This window comes from Podarcis filfolensis, assembly GCF_964270895.1.
Source record: "Podarcis filfolensis genome assembly, chromosome: 2".
Lineage (NCBI taxonomy): Eukaryota > Metazoa > Chordata > Lepidosauria > Squamata > Lacertidae > Podarcis > Podarcis filfolensis.
In genome coordinates, this window is record NC_139605.1 from 3,787,158 (window position 1) to 3,805,043 (window position 17,886).

A 17,886-nucleotide genomic window follows, 5' to 3' on the forward strand; every position below is an offset into this window, starting at 1 on the left:
CATGAGCTTGAGCTCGAAGAATGTTAGGGGTTTCCTCCATAACTCTGACAAGCAAGTTATCAATGTAGTCTTCCAGCTCCCGCACCTGCTGATCTCGCTTTGCAATCGCATCTTCCTGCTTCAAGACCAGCTGGATCAGCTCGCTGTGTGTCAGCTGACCATAAGCGTAGGCGGGATCTGAAGGATCATATTCCTTTAGGAAGGAAGAATGAACAGGTTAAAGTCATTTTGATATCAAGCACTGTTGCAAGGATGGCGTCAAAGGATCAGAAGGAAGGTATAGAAACCTTTTGTTCCAGGGATTACTGGGGAATCCCAGGAATGATGTCAGAGCAAAGAGGTAATCTGTCAAAGCATCTTAAAAGCTACTGAAGATTCACAAAAAACTAGAATTTCAGGATTTGCCAGTAAGTACTTTTATTTAGTACTTTTCGCATGTTATGAGGAGGGTCTTATCTTCACTTTTCCATGTTTATTACTGATGTTGGGAAAGATTGAGGGCACAAGGAGAAGGGGACGACAGAGGACGAGATGGTTGGACAGTGTTCTCGAAGCTACAAACATGAGTCTGACCAAACTGCGGGAGGCAGTGGAAGGACTTCCAGTCAGCGCCAGCAACTGTAATGGCGGATTTCCTCCGATCTCCGGAGGAAATCTGCTTCGTGGAGTTAGGGTTCTACCGCTACGGCGAAGCGGGGACCCGAAAAAAAATCACAGGCGGGGAAGCCTGTGAACTGAAGGCTCGGCGGGCTCCATTTGCGTCCCCCCCCCCCCGCTGCAAAGGAGCCTTTTTAAAGGCTCCGGAACAGACCGGGGGTGAGCGGCGCGGAGCTGAGAGCTGTTTACCCGTCTCCGCGAAGCAAAGCCGCATGCCATGGTTGGAGAGCGCTGACTTCTTCCTTTGAACATTTGGACTAAAAGTAACAACCCGTGAGTAATACGGAAATTGGATATTAAAAATCTCCTTTGTGATTCGGCACGAGCGGGGAAGGCGCAAAGAGGAAGTCCGTCTCCCCCTTTTGTAAACATTTTAAAGCAAGGACTAGATAACTACGGGAGGCAGTAGAAGACAGGAGTGCCTGGCGTGCTCTGGTCCATGGGGTCACAAAGAGTCGGACACGACTAAACGACTAAACAACAACAACAACAACAACTTTTATGGCATGCAGACAAATATGCATACAAGGTTTCTGTACACCTGCCTTCAACTATTTCTTCCCAGTAATAAACATGGAAAAGTGGAGATAAGACCCTCCTCATAACATGCGAAAAGTACTAAATAAATACAAAGCAGCAGCAGCAGTGGTTGTTTCAGTTAAGTGATAATAATTCAGGTTCTGTTCTCAAACACCAAACAGATCATTTGCAACATTAGTTGGAGGCACTAAATCACTAAACCTTGCTTATCTGAAAACAAAAATCCCTTTCAGGCCAAAGTCCTTTGGTGAAGATAGCAAATTTTGAGCCTGGGGAATTCATACCCACTCACAGATCTAAACTTGTGTCAGTAAAAGGCTCAGAAAATTGCCCAGATCGGTAGGATAGCAGGAGCAGGGGGAATCATACACCTAGAAAACTTGAACACATTTCTGTCTCCAAACGACTATACCCCTTTGCAGTTTGTCTAATCCCGCCAATAAATTCACAAGCTTCCTAACTCAAGGCACAGACCACCCAATTAGGTTTTAAAATATAGTATGTCTTAAATTACCTTTATATTGGCTTCATTTTGGTTATCCAAGATCTTTGATGTTATGCTCTGGTTTTTTGCAGATGATTTGCTTGTTGTAGTATGCATTGGTTTCAATGATGAAGTCTGAAAGAAGCACACACAATTAGTCCAGGCAATCCTATAGTACTTTGTACCTGAACAATTTTGTCCTTTTGGTCTGAAGGGACTAGGGTGGTGCTGTGGGTTAAACCACAGAACCTAGGACTTGCCGATCAGAAGGTCGGCGGTTCAAATCCCTGCAAAAGGGTGAGCTCCCGGTGCTTGCTCCCTGCTCCTGTCAACTTAGCAGTTCGAAAGCACACAGTGTAAGTAGATAAATAGGTACCATTCTGGTGGGAAGGTAAACGGCATTTCCGTGCGCTGCTCTGGTTTCGCCAGAAGCGGCTTAGTCATGCTGGCCACGACCCGGAAGCTGTACACCAGCTCCCTTGGCCAATAAAGTGAGATGAGCACCGCAACCCCAGAGTCAGCCACAATTGGACCTAATGGTCAGGGGTCCCTTTACCTTTATCTTTACTTTTGGTCTTGCATGAAGCACCGCATGCACACATGTTCCTGCTTTGGCTTCTAAAAAGAATAAAGTACATTTTCCTCTTCTACGTACCTCTATTAGTGCAAGTTTAGATTTTATATTTACTGTTAAAACAGAAGATTTATTCTGCCCTCCTCTCTATACTTCAAGACTGATTTAGAAGGTCTCAAATGAAAAGTTTTACTTACCTATTTATTTATATCCCTTCAAGGACCCTAAATACATGCCCCCCCAATTTTCCTCACTACCACCCTGTGAAGTAGGTTAGACATAGAGATAAGAGACTGGCCCATCACTGAGTGGAATCCTAGTCTGACACTCTTGATGGTTCTAAACATCTGTTCCTCCCCCCCCCCCAATAAAATATGGTTGGTTCCTTGGATATTTGTGTAGTTACCCAGGTGTTTAGCAAGTGTAAAAAATAGAGTTTTCAACAAAGTTTATTGCAAAAGTTTGCCTTTATTTCTTTTTTAGTTAAATTACACCCGTGGAACACTTCAGAAATCTAGGTAACACAAAACCTGTGCCGCAGTAAACTGCACTTCACTTATGATCACAACTAACACCGCTTTTTTAAAAAGTTAAGCATTTATCCAACTGCTGCTTTCACTTATTTTGGCAGAACATGAAAAATATAGAACAGGTAAAATATGAAGTGCTGGTTCCAGTTTATGATACCTTTATTGTCATGTCACAACAATGTGAAAATAGAGTCTGATTACTGCCTAAGCAAAACAAACCTTTGCTCAGTTTTATTCCTTCATTGACATTGCTACAAGAAATAGATACATACAGGTCAACAGGGAAAGATTTTCACCTGTCCATAAGACACAAAATCCCTTACTGCATTAAAAAGGGGAGGGAAGAATCAAAGCCATGCACAGTATAGCACTTGAGCCTTTATCTTTGCTCCCCCCACCCCCAATTCCTCTCACCTGAGCTTAGCAGGATAAGTTCCGTCACTCTGCAGATTCTGATTGGGATGTGTTTCAGAGGGTGAAACCCATGCCTGGAGCAGCTTCTTCTTGCCAGAGGGATCCACTTTGGTACCCAAGCCCTCTGCTGTAGCTTTTTTCGTAGGTTCTGCTCTATTACAGCCAGAAGCATCAGATTGGAAAGAACTAATAGAGTGAGAAGAGCTGGGCAGAGGGGAAAGATGAACAGGCTTAACAGAGAACTCAGGACTATCACCCTGTATATTTTCTTTTAAGCTGTCAGCATTCTTCTGCTCCAATCCCTTTACATCATGGCTTGCATTTTCAAGGGCTAGTGCTGAAGGTGCAACTAATGGTTTGTTTAGTTCAAATCCATCATCAGGAGCACTTGTCTTCATGAGAAGCGATACAGTCTGCCTCTCACCAGTCGCCTTTTTATTTGCTGTCAGCTCCCCCCCCCTCAATGGAGGACCGTAACTCTGAGGAACCATCTCCACTCCTGGACAAATCTCCAGAAACCGCAATCTTTTCAGTACCTTGGGGATAATCACTCAGCTGCTCATCATCCAATCCCACTTCTGGAATAACAGAAAGGGTGGTGGGTTTTACATTCACATCTCCAGGGATCAAATTGCCAGGATCTATCTGATTAGTTAAACCTTCCTTTTGGGGTTACTCTGAAGGCACAACATGAACCTGCTTGGAATCAAGGTTTCCTGCTAAGGAGGAAGTAGAGAAAGATGCTGGAGGACTGTTAAAACTTTCCTCTCCCACTTTAGACACGGGAGGATTATCAATATCAGAAAGCTGAAAAGCAGAAGGATCCAACTCAAGAACAGAAGTTGCAGGAACAGGCAGGGGAGACTTAGCAGAGTTTGAGGAATCCTCTATCTGGGATTCTTGTTCCCTTTTAGGAGCAAATGGTTTGTTTTCATTCCCAAAAGCAGAAGAAGTAGTTATAAAGCATTCAGTATCTTGCTTGGATTTCTGTCCCCATTTTGTAGTGAGCGGATTGTTGTCACTAGCAAACCTATCAGTGTCCCGAGGTTGCTCTTCTGGATCAAATTTAGAGATAAAAGGGTTGTTTTTATTAGAGTGATAGGAAGGAGGTGCAGAAATAGCAGAAGTGGCTTTGGTTTCATTCTCTGAAGACACGCCCAGTCTGTAAAAAGGGACAAAATAAAACCTGCGTGTCAGTTGCAGATGCAATGTAAGACAGGCAGAAACATTTTGAAGACAAGTTTAACAAGGTTGCTGCATGTTAAGTGAATAGGAAAGGTGTAGGGTTTTAGCAAATGTTACAGAAATTACGGGGGGGGCACATCTTTAAAGTTAAATATTACAAATATTATGCCTGAATGTATCCTTTCAACTTGACAGCTCAGGGAAGTCACCTAGCTTTAAAAATAATATAAATTCATCTCCTTTCCCAGTTCCCCCATTCCAAAGCTATTTTCCCCTTGAAAAAGGACTCCAGGAAGTTCTCAGAGGTGACAATTGCTGGGCTCATTGTTAGCCAAGGGAAGCCAAATCTAATCACCTGACTCACCTCAGGCTCCAGACATGCAAAGGAACTTCTATTGTACTTTTGGGTGGTGGCTACTTAAGACATATTTGACTATGCTAATCTTATACCTGAGTCTTGCCCTGCCATGTCTGTTTATGCTAATCTTGTACCAAGGACTTGTCTGGAAATGTTTGCCAAGGTTGAACTAGCGTAACCCCTGTCTACCCCTCCCCTTTTGTGACATGTCAGTGATGTAGCAATGATGCTGTACGAACTGTATTCTGGGATAAGGTGGGAAAGTTTTAAAAGTCTTTGTCACCCCATCCTCGGGGTTCAAATTTCCTCTTTGAACCTATTGCGCAATAAACTTTGGTCTACAGCTATTTGCTCTTGTTGGCTGGACTCCTTCCTTTATTCCTCAGGGACCCGCGGGCTCTCCCTGACGAGCTGGGTGACTGAGCAGCCTCACACCTAGATTTTTCCATAACAGCAAACCACCTTCATATTATAATTTACCTTTTAACAGCAGCAAATGCTTATAAAAGAAAACAACACGTTGCCTGAATGAAAGTATTTTGTACATTTTAAAAAGTCTATCAGTAACATCTCTTTTCAATAGAACACCTTTTTAATCCCAATTACATTATAGTATTATCATAGTATTAGCAGTACAGTGAAATATACAAAGCACCAAGCATACGGGAGACAGGCAGGAAAAAGAGTGGAGCCTTTGTGACACACAGCTTCCATGCAAAAGCAACGTTTTATCCAAAGGTTGCATTCCACCAAGTCATAAAAATCGCATTTTAGATTGCGAACGTTTTTCGCCCCCCCCCCCCCAGCCAGAAAGATTCCTGCTCCAGTTTGTCTATCTCCTCCTTAAAATGCAGCAACCGGAACTGGACAAAGTACTGAACCCAGCTAATCCTATACTGACCACAACACTCTGGCACATTTCCTCTCTCTCCTTCGAAGTTAAAGCATACCCTTATCCGCATTCCTTCAGAAGTCCTGCTATGACTCCCTAAATAAAGAAGGAGCGAAAATCAGATGCAACGGGTCATATTTAGGAGGCCTCTCTAGGCGCCCGGCACCAGCCCCCTCTCCCTCCCTCCGTGCATGTTGACTGCCTCTGGGAGCGGGAGCTCCGCGGGAGGCCCCCGCTCGCTCGCCCTCCCCTCACCATGTGCATGTAGGGACAAAAATTAACTAAGCAGCTCCATTAATCAGAGTGACTGACTCACCACCTATCTTGTGAAACGGGTGTGATGTTCAGGAACCACCATACCATGTTCTATAAAGAGATGCTTGCAAAGCCACAACTTTTTCTTCTGGATCTAGGTTTAAAGCATGTATGTCTGAAACAACCTACAATTAGATTTTCACACTTCTCTTCCACTCTCCCATGCCTAACTATGAGGACCATAAGTAGACCAGAAAAACATTCATTCAAGTCAAACGCCAACTCAAAGAGGTATTTGTTGCTCAGGCTGGCTGACTGCCTCCACCCAACCCTTCAAGAGTGGATACTACTTCTCACCCAGAGATACGCCAATCTTTACACCAAAAGTTGTCCCAAACAGCATGCAAACCACTGCAATGTGGCCACTTCCTATACCTCTTCTCAGAGTTGAAGGAAAATAATCAGACAACCTCGCCAGCTGGTTCCTAGTGGTCCCCACCAGTAACCAAAGTTATCCAGGCCACCCAAACCTGTCTTTAATTATTACCACAGTAGGGGGGAAGGAGCCATGCCTGAAGGATGGGGGAGATTCTTAGTGGGACAGGAGAGCTGGGGGAGGGGCGGGGGGCGGGAATCACATCTGGGAACCAATGAATCCCTTTGCTTCAGACAGTACATAGGTAGACAAGTCTAAAAAGCCCAGGACACAAATTTTCACAATCCTCTAGTGGTTATGATGGCTCATTTACCAGAAGTAATGTATTTAGCATTAACTTTGGAAGTGTATACTCTTATTCTTACCAAACTAAGCCTCCTAGAGCAAAATATGTATCAGAAGGCTATTGCTTGCAAGCCTGTCTGAATCACTTGCGGCTTCGAGGTCACAGGCATGCTTGAGCCTTGCTAAACATCTCCTTTTCTTCTGGAGTCCAGATATACTGCTGTATCTGTCTAAAATGGGCTCATCCCCAGTGATAGCAGAATCTTCAAGGCTTAGCTCAGGAGTTCGTAGCCTCTTTGCCGGGTTCAAGACGCAGGGTGGGAGCAAAGATTTCCGCTTGCTGAACTTCTGCTTCTCTCCTGAAAGGGAGGCCTCTTCTACTGTTGCAGCGCTCTCATCGATTAGCTGCAGTGGTGCAGCTGCTGAGTTTTAAAGGTCACGGTCTTCCGTCGTCTCCACGATGCGGAAGGCAGCCTGTAGAAGCACACGGCGGTGCCGTAGCAGGTCACCGATGTACTTTGCCACGCTCCGACGGTCCACTTTCAGCACTCGGAAGCTGTACGCCGGCTCCTTCGGCCAATAAAGCGAGACGAGCGCTGCAACCCCAGAGTCGGTCATGACTGGACCTAATGGCCATGGGTCCCTTTACCTTTACCTTTATTATTACTACTAGTACTACTATTATTATTAATTGAGTTTATATACCAGGGCTTTCAGGGCGGTTCAAAGAATAGTATCAACCTAACCAGTTGGAAATACCCACAGAATTGTTGATTTTTTTATCATTTACTAAGTATTAAAGTATATCAAATTCTATTCGAAAACCACAGTCACTGCCGGGATGTTAGAAGACATAATAGGGCAAAAAGTATGGAGAAGACAGAAAAGCAAAGTCTTTTTATTTCCCTCAAAATCAAGGTGTCTCCTAGCTTGAAGGCCTACCATACTCTCACATTTGAAAAGTATCATCATAAAATCAGTCTGAGGATTCTACAATACAGCGTTACATTTCTGAAAAGAGCTACAAAGACTACCAGAGATTTGTGGGGGCTCTGTCTTCTGATATGCAGAATGCAGCTTTGATTAGGAGGGGAAGGAAACGTTCTCAAAGTACTCAGCTCAAATTACATCGGGCCTGATCCTGTCTTGTCATTGGAAACTACTGTATTTAAAGACTATTGGTAGGGGTGGGGTGTCACAGTTTGTCCAAAACTGGAGGGAGCCAGGATGTGGGGCTTGCGGTTTTCCCTCTCGCATTTGAAGCATCAACAGCATTTCCATTAGAGTTTGGTGCTAAGAAAACGCCTAGCACCACCAACACTTTTCTGGTGGCCTGGCAAGACTTGCCCCACAGCCATTCGCTAAACAAGTGCCTCGTAATCGTTCTCTTGCTTTATTATATAAGGGGCAGCGCAAGATATAATGCATAAGGTCCTCTACCTTCAGGACACCCCCTAATGCAAACATGTTCATTTATTGGTATGCCTCTGTGTCTCCCATTTCTAGAAGCAGAGTTTATTGTAATTAATCGTAACTCTGTAAAAGCTTTCCAAAGTTGTGCAAAAGTCAATTCATTAAAATAAGGTGTATGTTCATAGGCCTCTCTAAGTTTAAAATATAATGGGGCGCATGTAGATGTGTACATAGAGAATAGGTCGTTTTTAGTTGCCACTGCCCTTATGGTTCGTTTAAAGATATTTTTCTGGGAATATAAGGGACAAACTCTAATGTTCATCTTTCACCTAATGAAATAAGCATCATGTGGTAGCAAGTTGTGGGGTGGGACAGTTTCTTTGGTTTGCAAAGAGGCCTATGAATTCAAAAGTGCTGGTGGCGCCTATCCAAAAAGAATAGCTTGATCCCAGCTCATCAGACGGCCGTTCTCAAATAAAGGGTCACTTCCCCCTCCCTGAACTTTGTCAGAAGATGCAGTGGCATCAGTGAGATCCTGCAAACATGTTTTCCTTCTGCACCTGTTCCTCCAGCCCCACCAAGATAGTCCTTGACAGGGCAGAGGTGATGCTTCGCCTCGCAATTATCAGAATCACAGTGATTTACTCCTCTTTCCCCTGCAAATACCCAAAGGATCAACCAGCCAAACATCACCTTTGAGACCAATAACAGTGACCTCAGAGTGGAGAGCAGCATGAGGCAACTTCAAGCAACAAGTTTGTATTTAAGTCTCTCGTGTGTCACTGGGGGCTTTTGTGGCAGGCAGGGACTCTGCCAATGTGGAGGTCCCATATCGCCCCTCTGTTTTGAAATGTCACTGGGGTCTTGCTGGAGACTTTGGGCTTCTTCTCATTAGCTGCTTATGAAGTTAAGAGCAGTGGCAATAGCGGCCACGACAGCTGTCAGACCCAGAGTGATGCTCTTTCTGCTGTTGCTGTTCCTTCTGCTGCTACCCAGTGCTGCCTCTGGGATGCTGAAGGCAGAATGCTCATTGAACTTGAGGAGGGACTATCCAGATGCGCTGAACTATTACAAGCCAGGAGACCACATCATAAGCGGGCTCATATCGACAGTGCAATCTATGCTGTCAACGTACAATTTTAGCATGCCCCCACAAAATGTGGTTATACGGTAAGCACTTGAAAAGCAATCAGAATAAGGCTGTTAAACTCAGCTATGATTTTGTCCAATGCCCCACCACTCCAGAAACATTTCCTTGACATGTTTGAATATTGCGTACTCCCTCTTTACAGGGCTCTAGTGCCCAAATGTATTGGCCATCTGTCATGGATGCTTTAGTTTAGATTCCTGAACTTTAGGGGGTTGGACTAGATGACCCTCGGCGTCCCTTCCATCTCTACAGTTCAATGATTTTTGTCTGTCTCTGCTTTGGTGGCAAGCAGCTGTTTGCCTTGTATCAAACACACTTATGGCAGATTATGTGATGGCGATTTGCTTCATGCTTAGATCTGTGTGAAAGCTGTGGTGTCATTCTTTGAGTAAAATCCAGAGGCTGAAGATTAAGAAAGCAGGGATTCAATATGATTTCAGTGAATGGAGAATGGCATGAGAATAATACATTGTTTTATGGTAGGACTGATGTCTCCTACTGGTATCTCCTGTCCTTGCAGATTGCTATTCATGAGATAAATCAGGATCCTGGGATCTTGCCCAATGTCACCCTGGGCTACGACCTCTATGAGAACTATTTCAATTCAAGAATGGCTTACGACACGATGATAGATCTGCTCTCTCCTGGCAGGGCAAATGTTCCAAACTACAATTGCGGAAGACAGAGCAAGCCCCTGGTTTTCATTGAAGGGCTTGATTCAGACACCTCTGCCCAAACTTCAAGTTCGCTGGGAATTTACAAAATCCCCCAGGTATGAAAACAAAAGCATAGGCAGCCTGCAGGAAACCACTGCTTTGTTGGAGAAAATGCCAGGAATTGTTCAGAGAAGTAAGGGCTGCCCCTTCCACCAGAGGAATCACACAGACCCTTGTTCCAGTTAATAGTAGGCATGTGGTTAGGGAAGCTGTCCCACCCTTAGTGGAGGGTTTGTCCAGCTGTGAGAAGAAAAGTCCCACAAGGAGAGTTCACCAGAGCACCCTTGAAAGAAGGGAAACAATCCTAGCGGTGCAGCAGTAACATTGCTAGCACATTTGCAAAGCTAAGCAGGGCCCAGTATGGTTTCAAATTGGATGGGAGACCATGCGTTGAGATTTCTGCATTGCATGGGGGTTGGACTAGATGACCCTTGGAGTCCCTTACAATTCTATGTTTCTATAAACAGAACACTCATGAGAACCACACTGCTTAGTAGCTTAGTAGCTTAGTGGGGAAGTACAAGGGGAAATGAGGCATGATAAAAATGCAACCTTTTGTCTGGCACCAAAAATTTTGGAGTAGATTTTCCGAGAAGAGTTCTTCAGATCCATTAAGGTTATATGTTTACTGCCTTCTTCCAGCTGCATCTATTCCTTCCCTTTCCCTTTCCCTTTCCCTTTCCCTTCCCCTTCCCCTTCCCCTTCCCCTTCCCCTTCCCCTTCCTCTCTCCTCTCTCCTTTCTCCTTTCTCCTTTCTCCTTTCTCCTTTCTCCTTTCTCCTTTCTCCTTTCTCCTTTCTCCTTCCCTTCCCCTCCCCTCCCTTCCCTTCCCTTCCCTTCCCTTCCCTTCCCTTCCTTCCTTCCTTCCTTCCTTCCTTCCTTCCTTCTTTCCTTCTTTCCTTCTTGATATGGCAGAAATAGAGGGATGGCACATTTGCACTTTCTCCTTGCAAAATCACCTCTCAGTGTTGCGATCCCTGCTTCAGAGCTGCTCCAAATACCCAGAAAAGTGTGGTGCTTTCTCATATTGCCAATGGATCCCTTTTCCATTGTGAGCACCAATTGCTCTGTGAGATATCATCACAGTTCAAAATGGCATATATAAATGTAATGCACCAGGTAGCTTCTTCCACAGTGCTCAGGTGAGAAGCAGAAAGTGAAATGAGTGCAGGCGGTAGGACCTTATGCTGAAGGCTGATAAATATAGGGCAGGAAAAGAAATCTATAGAACTGACCTCGCACAGAAGATGTGAAATATCTATTTAACACCTGCTTAGGAGCACCCTATGCACACAGAGAAATGTGCAGGACATGACTCTTCCTGAACAGAATTCCCAGTTAATTGATAATATCAGCGCTTGCCCTGAAAGCAAAAGAAACTCTTCAATCTCTCCTTTCCTTACTAGGTAAGTTACATTTCCGTTAATCATGCTCTTGGCAAAGCACAGTTCCCTTTCATCTACCGGGTGATCCCAAATGAAGAACCCCCAAGCCAAGGGATTGTTCGTCTACTTCTGCATTTCAGGTGGACGTGGATCGGGGTCATTGCTCCTGACACGGACAATGGAGAAAGGTTTCTGAGCACCTTGACCCCTGTTCTCATGAGGAGCAGTGTCTGTGTTGCCTTCTCACAAAAAATGTCACGAGAGGATTTCATTGTGCCCGATTTGCTTGACAAGATCCTGCACAAGATTTTGTTTTCCATGGACAGGAGAATCAATGTATTCCTATACTATGGGGAGTCTCTGTCTCTGGTAGATGTATTAACGACAGTTGATGTGGTGGGTGCAACCCTGACTCCAATTACAGGGAAAATTTGGATCACAATAGCTTTGTCGTACTTCAACTCCAACCTATCTCCCACAATGCTTATGAACAAGCACATCTATGGTTATTTATCATTATTTATCCAGACCAAAAAAAAATCAAAGCATAACCTGCCAGTTATATATCATGGTAATCTCGATATGAATACAATCTGGGAAAATGGATATCATTGCTTATATTCAAAGCATGTGTTATCTGTGAAAGGCCAGAACCGATGTATTGCAAAGGAGAACCTGAAGAGCTACCCTCAAAATGTCCTGGAAAGAAGCCTTTTTCAAGACACTTACAGCATTTACAACACTGTTCGATCTCTGGCACGTGCCTTAAATGCTGCAGACTCATGCAGAGCCAAGTGGGTGGAGAGGGTGGGCAGAAAGAGATCGGAAGGTGAAAGAATCCAGTCATCACAGGTATTCCTTTTTATTCTAGTGACGTGGCGGTATATGGTTCCTCTTGAACTGACAATCAGTTCCACTCTGCAAATGTTATTTTACTTATATAACAGGTTCAATCCTTGGGGTCTCCAAGAACAACATTGTTGTTCAACGTCTTTAGAAATGACTTGCATGAAGGAATTGAGGGGGTGCTCATCAAATTTGCTGATGATACCAAACTGGGAGGGGTAGCTAATGTCACAGAAGTCAGAATCAGAAATCAAAATTACCTTAACAGATTGGCGAAATGGAATAAAATTAATTGGTTACAGAAAAGACAAATTTCCTCTCTACTAAAGGAAGAAGAAGTTTAAAAATGTGGGAAAAGAATTATTACACCCTTCGAAGGATTAGTGAAAGGATATAGGACAGATAGGGCCAAAATAGTTTCAAAATTGTGTAAGGTGTTATTAGACAAAGAGAAATCACCAAAGGAAAGTTTGAAAGAATATTGGAAGCCAGATATTCAGGAACAGATTTTAGATGAAGATTGGGAAAGACTCTTTCAGCAACCACCCTTTGTTGCGACCTCTAGGATAATCCAGGAACAAGGGTTGAAGTTGGTACAAAAATGGTATTACACACCTGTAAGGTTATATCATATTACAAAATATGGAAGTAAGAATTGTTGGAGGAAATGTGGAGTGATGGGAACATACAGTCATATGTGGTGGGATTGTCCATTAGGTAATGAATTCTGGAAACAGAATAGAAATATCTAGAATTGTGGGTAGGAAGGTGGAATTATCTAAATTAATGGTTCTTATTAGCCTGAGTAGCACCGAGTTAGAAACAAAAGAGGAATGTAAATGAGTAAAATTGATGGTAATTGCAGCCAGACAGGTTATAGCTAGGGGTGAACCAATGGAGAGAAAAATTGAAAAATATTATAATATTAGAATATCTAACTGTGAAGATACATAAAATGAAAGGGTTTAAGGTCAGTGAGAAGGAGGAGGATTGGTTTGAGAAAATATTGAATTATTTGGGCAGGTTTGAACAATTTGAGGCAATTAAAATGTAAAAAGTTAAATAAACCTTGTGGAGGGAGGAGTGTTAAGGTATATAGAATTGTACATATGGTTGATTTGAAGATGTTATTATTGATTATGTATACCCAATGTATCAGCCGCCTGGGGGTTTTCACTGTTTGTTTTCACTGTTTGTGTTTTGGTTGTTGGTAAAAAAAATAAAATAATAATTAAAAATAAATAACAATAACAATAAATAACAAATAACAATGAATTTCAATAGGGACAAATGTGGGGTTCTGCACTGCTCCTTCAGATATACTGGACTGAGGCCATTTAGGGCTTTAAAGGTCAACACCAACAGCCATGAATCTTAGAGCACGAGTCTATGTTAATCCTTTTTCTATCTACCCTCTGAAGGAGCGTCTCCACCCCCATCGTTCTGCTCGGACACTGAGGTCCAGCGCTGAGGGCCTTCTGGCGGTTCCCTCGCTGTGAGAAGCCAAGTTACAGGGAACCCGGCAGAGGGCCTTCTCAGTAGTGGCACCCGCCCTGTGGAACGCCCTCCCACCAGATGTCAAAGAGAAAAATAACTACCAAACTTTTAGAAGACATCTGAAGGCAGCCCTGTTTAGGGAAGCTTTTAATGTTTAATAGGTTATTATATTTTAGTGTTTTGTTGGAAGCCACCCAGAGTGGCTGGGGAAACCCAGCCGGATGGGTGGGGTATAAATAATAAATTATTATTATTATTATTATTATTATTATTATTATTATTATTATTATTACCCTACCTCTTTCTCTTTCTCTTTCTTTTTCCTTCTCTCTCTCTCTCTCTTTCTTTCTCTCTCTCTCCTTTTTGTCTGGATCTGTGTTTTTAGCTACATTAACATTTTAGTTTGGATCAAGTGATATTTGATAATAATCTTTGTATCTCTCTTTAAAATTCTAATAAAGTTTATTCAAACAAAAAAGAAAGAAAAGAAAAAGAACCATCTTTGATAAATGCCAGGATTTTCTCTGTCCTTCTAGCTTCACCCTTTCCTGAGAAATGTCAGATTTTATAACGCTTCTGTGGACGGAGTTTATTTGGATGAGAATGGGCAACTGGCAGCTGACTTTGATATTGTGAACTTTGTGATTCTTCCCAATAACTCCCTTCATGAAGGGAAAGTTGGGCGTGTGGAGAAACGGGGATCCCAAGGCGTACAAGTCACCATCGACCAGGATGCCATTGTGTGGCCTCCTTGGTTTAACAAGGTGGGTTGAGCCGTTCAATTAATGTTATTCTTTTGATCATCTGTTGAGTCTAACAATTCTTCTGGTATTGCTGATTTGACCTCAAAAAAAGAGAGCTATCATTGCTTTGAAAATACTATTTGTCAGGAAAGGTTCTTCCATATTCACACATTCTCTAAAAAGCATAGCCATTCCAAATCAGAGCTCCTCTGTTTTGAGCTACAAGTTAAATCATGGGCAGACAACCATTTTTTCTCCCAAGGGTCACATTCCCTCAGAGGGAAATGAAGGGTGAATCTCTCAGGGAGCTGCAGGCAGGGCTGAGGGTGGAATCGATATTGAAGGTGGGCAGAGCAAAACACGAAAGAATTTGGATCAACAAATCTGGAATAAAAATTGCCTGACTTCATTATTTTTTCTATGGTTACATCCGAGTAGATTTCCCTATGCAGCTCTGTTCTGAAGTAAGCCCACTGGTTTTGATGGCAGCCCTGTACAGTGGTACCTCTGGTTGCGAAGTTAATTCATTCCGGAGGTCCGTTCTTAACCTGAAACTGTTCTTAACTAGAGGCGTACTTTCACTAATGGGGCCTCTTGCTGCTGCTGCGCCTCCGGCACACAATTTCCGTTCTCATCCTGGGGCAAAGTTCTCAACTCGAGGTAACTCTTCCAGGTTGGCAGAGTTTGTAACCTGAAGCGTTTGTAACCTGATGCGGTTGTAAGTAGAGGTTCTACTGTTAGGGAAGTTTTTAATGTTTAGTGTTTTATTATGTTTTTACATATGCTGGAAGCTGCCTAGAGTGGCTGGGGCAACCCAGTTAGATGGGCAGGGTACAAATAAAAAAAATTTCTTATTAAATAAGTATTATTTAATTATTTATTATTATTATTATTATTATTATTATTATTATTATTATTATTATTATTATTATTAAATAAGTATACAATGGACCTATAAAGGCAATGCTAAAGAAGGAACCTGATCGTAAATTCTTTGACAGCTAATCTGCTTCAGTTTAGAACACAGGCTGGATTTCTTTCCTGATTACAAGCTGAATTTCGTTCCTGGAGAGCGTCTCATGGATACCCCTTTGAAGGTCACCCTTGAGCTTTGCAAAAGTGTGGTTTCCATATCAGCGACATGGATCTTTCTGATATCTTCTAATACCTTAAGTTTTACTTAAGGTTCCTAACAGACTTGAAGGAAATAACAAATACAGAGATGAGGCAGGGATCAAGTAAGATCTGCTCTCATAGTGGATCCATGAGGTCAGGAGATTCAGAATACCATGGAGCAGGTTAGGCTGAGAACAGCAAACTGAATGAACCAGTTTGCAGAGAAGTCATTAAACTGCATTTTTATACATATAATTAGCCAAAATCAAGGTCTAAACTGCTTATGATACCACAGTCCTGATGAAAATACCTCCCATAATCCCCTTACTTTCCCTTCCTATTACTTCCAGTGACTTTGCATAGATAGCAATAGCCCTCACTAATGATCCTTTGTCTATGAGTAGATGGTGCCTCATTCCAGATGTAGCAAGAGCTGTCAGCCTGGGTATGTCAAGGTGATCCGGGAAGGAGAGCAGCTTTGCTGCTATGATTGCGCTCCCTGCAAGGAAGGGACAATCTCTACCCAAGAAGGTAAGTGTCTCCAGAGGAAAGGGCAGCCTTTAAGGAATGGGTAAATTATATTTAAATATTTTTGGCGAAATAGACCTTTTTGGAGTTGAAAGAAATGGCCTTATGTGTGGACTGGTGGGTGTTTAAGGATCCAGAAATCCATTTCATTTCCATTACCAATACCCCAAGTGTTTTACATGTGATTGATTGCCATTTTGATGTATCCACTGTCAGGAGTTCAGCCTACACTCGAGTAGGACCCTGGCAGAGACACATGCCCGACTGGCATGTTCCCTCCCTCCTTGTCGATCGTTCAGGAGCTTCATAAGCTTTCTTCTACCCAAACATCACAGCGACCGATGCCAACTGACACCAGCACACTTAGAGATCCGCAGAGTTTGCGCACCTTGCGTGACAGACCTCAGCAACTCAGCATTTTGACTAATCTACTTTATTTACATATAAACACACATGGAGCACTGCAACATGGCTTCCTCTGTCTCTAGCATCAGACAGCAGCGAGAAAAAGAACAAAGGACAATAGTCCCACTTCACGGAACACAGTAACACAAACATCCTGTCTCCATCACTTCCCACTCTGTGTAGTCAAAACATATCACGTCATGTGAAAGACAACAATCCTATGACTGCAATCATGGAGCAGGAATTCTAACATCCACTAGCCCTTTGCAATTCAATTAGCATATCAATCTGCCTTACAGTGACTGGAACACTAGTCTATTTTTCAAATGTAGCTGGAATGTAAATTTTCACAACAAAACATGTATTTTGTGGAATGTAACAGAGTAATTGCGCACATATGAATGATGCTGAAGTCATTGTTCTTCTTTTCAGATGCAAAACATTGCACCAAATGTCCAGAAGACCAGCATCCAAACAAGAATCAAGATAAATGTGTTCCCAAAATTATCAACTTCCTGGCCTATGAAAAACCCTTGGGAATAATCCTGACTTCCTCTGCCCTATTCTTGTGCTTAACCACCATTTTTGTATTAGGAGTTTTCATTAAATACAAGGAAACTCCCATAGTCAAAGCCAACAATCGGGACCTCTCCTACATCCTCCTTGTCTCTCTCCTTCTCTCCTATTTAACCTCCTTCCTCTTCATCGGCCGGCCAAGGAAAGAGACCTGCCTCTTTCAACAAATGGCCTTCAGCATCATCTTCTCTGTTGCCATCTCTTCCGTCTTGGCAAAAACCATCACTGTGGTGCTGGCCTTCCTGGCCACAAAGCCAGGGAACAAGGTGAGGAGATGGCTGGGGAAGAGTTTGGCCAACTCTATTGTCATTTCCTGTTCCAGTGTCCAAGTTCTCATCAGCACTATCTGGCTGGGGTTCTTTCCCCCATTCCCAGATTCTGACATGAACTCTCAGCCTGGAGAGATTATCTTGCAATGCAATGAAGGGTCTGTTGCCATGTTTTATACTGCCCTTGGCTATATGGGCTTCCTGGCTGCCATCTGCTTCACAGTGGCTTTCCTGGCCAGGAAACTTCCTGGGGCCTTCAATGAAGCCAAGCTGATCACCTTCAGCATGCTGGTCTTCTGCAATGTTTGGGTGTCCTTTGTGCCTACTTACCTGAGCACCAAGGGGAAATACATGGTAGCCGTGCAGGTCTTCTCTATGTTGGCCTCCAGTGCTGGGCTCCTGGGCTGCATCTTTATTCCTAAGTGCTACATTATTATTCTCAGGCCTAACTTGAACATAAAGGATAATCTGACAACAAAACTAAAGATGGCATCTGATTCTTAGTAGATTTCCCCCCCATCTTACACACCTGTGTTCAGCAAAGAAGTAATAAAAAATGCTATTTCACTTGTGAGTGATTGTTATGAGCTGCTATTTTAAATATTTTCTCTTCCCTTTACTGATGTCCCAAAG

The 17,886-nt window shown here is 43.1% G+C and overlaps 1 protein-coding gene across 3 annotated transcripts; it reads left to right on the forward strand.

Moving 5' to 3' along the window:
* Nucleotides 1–8,586: 8,586 nt before the first annotated feature.
* Nucleotides 8,587–17,820, forward strand: LOC310756639 (vomeronasal type-2 receptor 26-like). Of its 3 annotated transcripts, XM_083601100.1 has the most exons (6): nt 8,587–9,193; nt 9,694–9,945; nt 11,920–12,102; nt 14,153–14,380; nt 15,880–16,006; nt 16,841–17,820. In XM_083601100.1, exons 3-6 carry the CDS (start codon nt 12,043–12,045, stop codon nt 17,755–17,757), a joined length of 1,332 nt encoding a protein of 443 aa, XP_083457226.1. In that variant the 5' UTR covers nt 8,587–9,193; nt 9,694–9,945; nt 11,920–12,042; the 3' UTR covers nt 17,758–17,820. The 3 variants fall into 3 exon arrangements, with proteins under 3 accessions (XP_083457226.1, XP_083457225.1, XP_083457227.1); XM_083601099.1 differs by lacking the exons at nt 8,587–9,193; nt 9,694–9,945 and adding an exon at nt 10,822–11,294 and having other exon boundaries at nt 11,414–12,125; XM_083601101.1 differs by lacking the exons at nt 8,587–9,193; nt 9,694–9,945 and adding an exon at nt 11,202–11,294.
* The last annotated feature ends 66 nt before the right edge of the window (nt 17,821–17,886 follow it).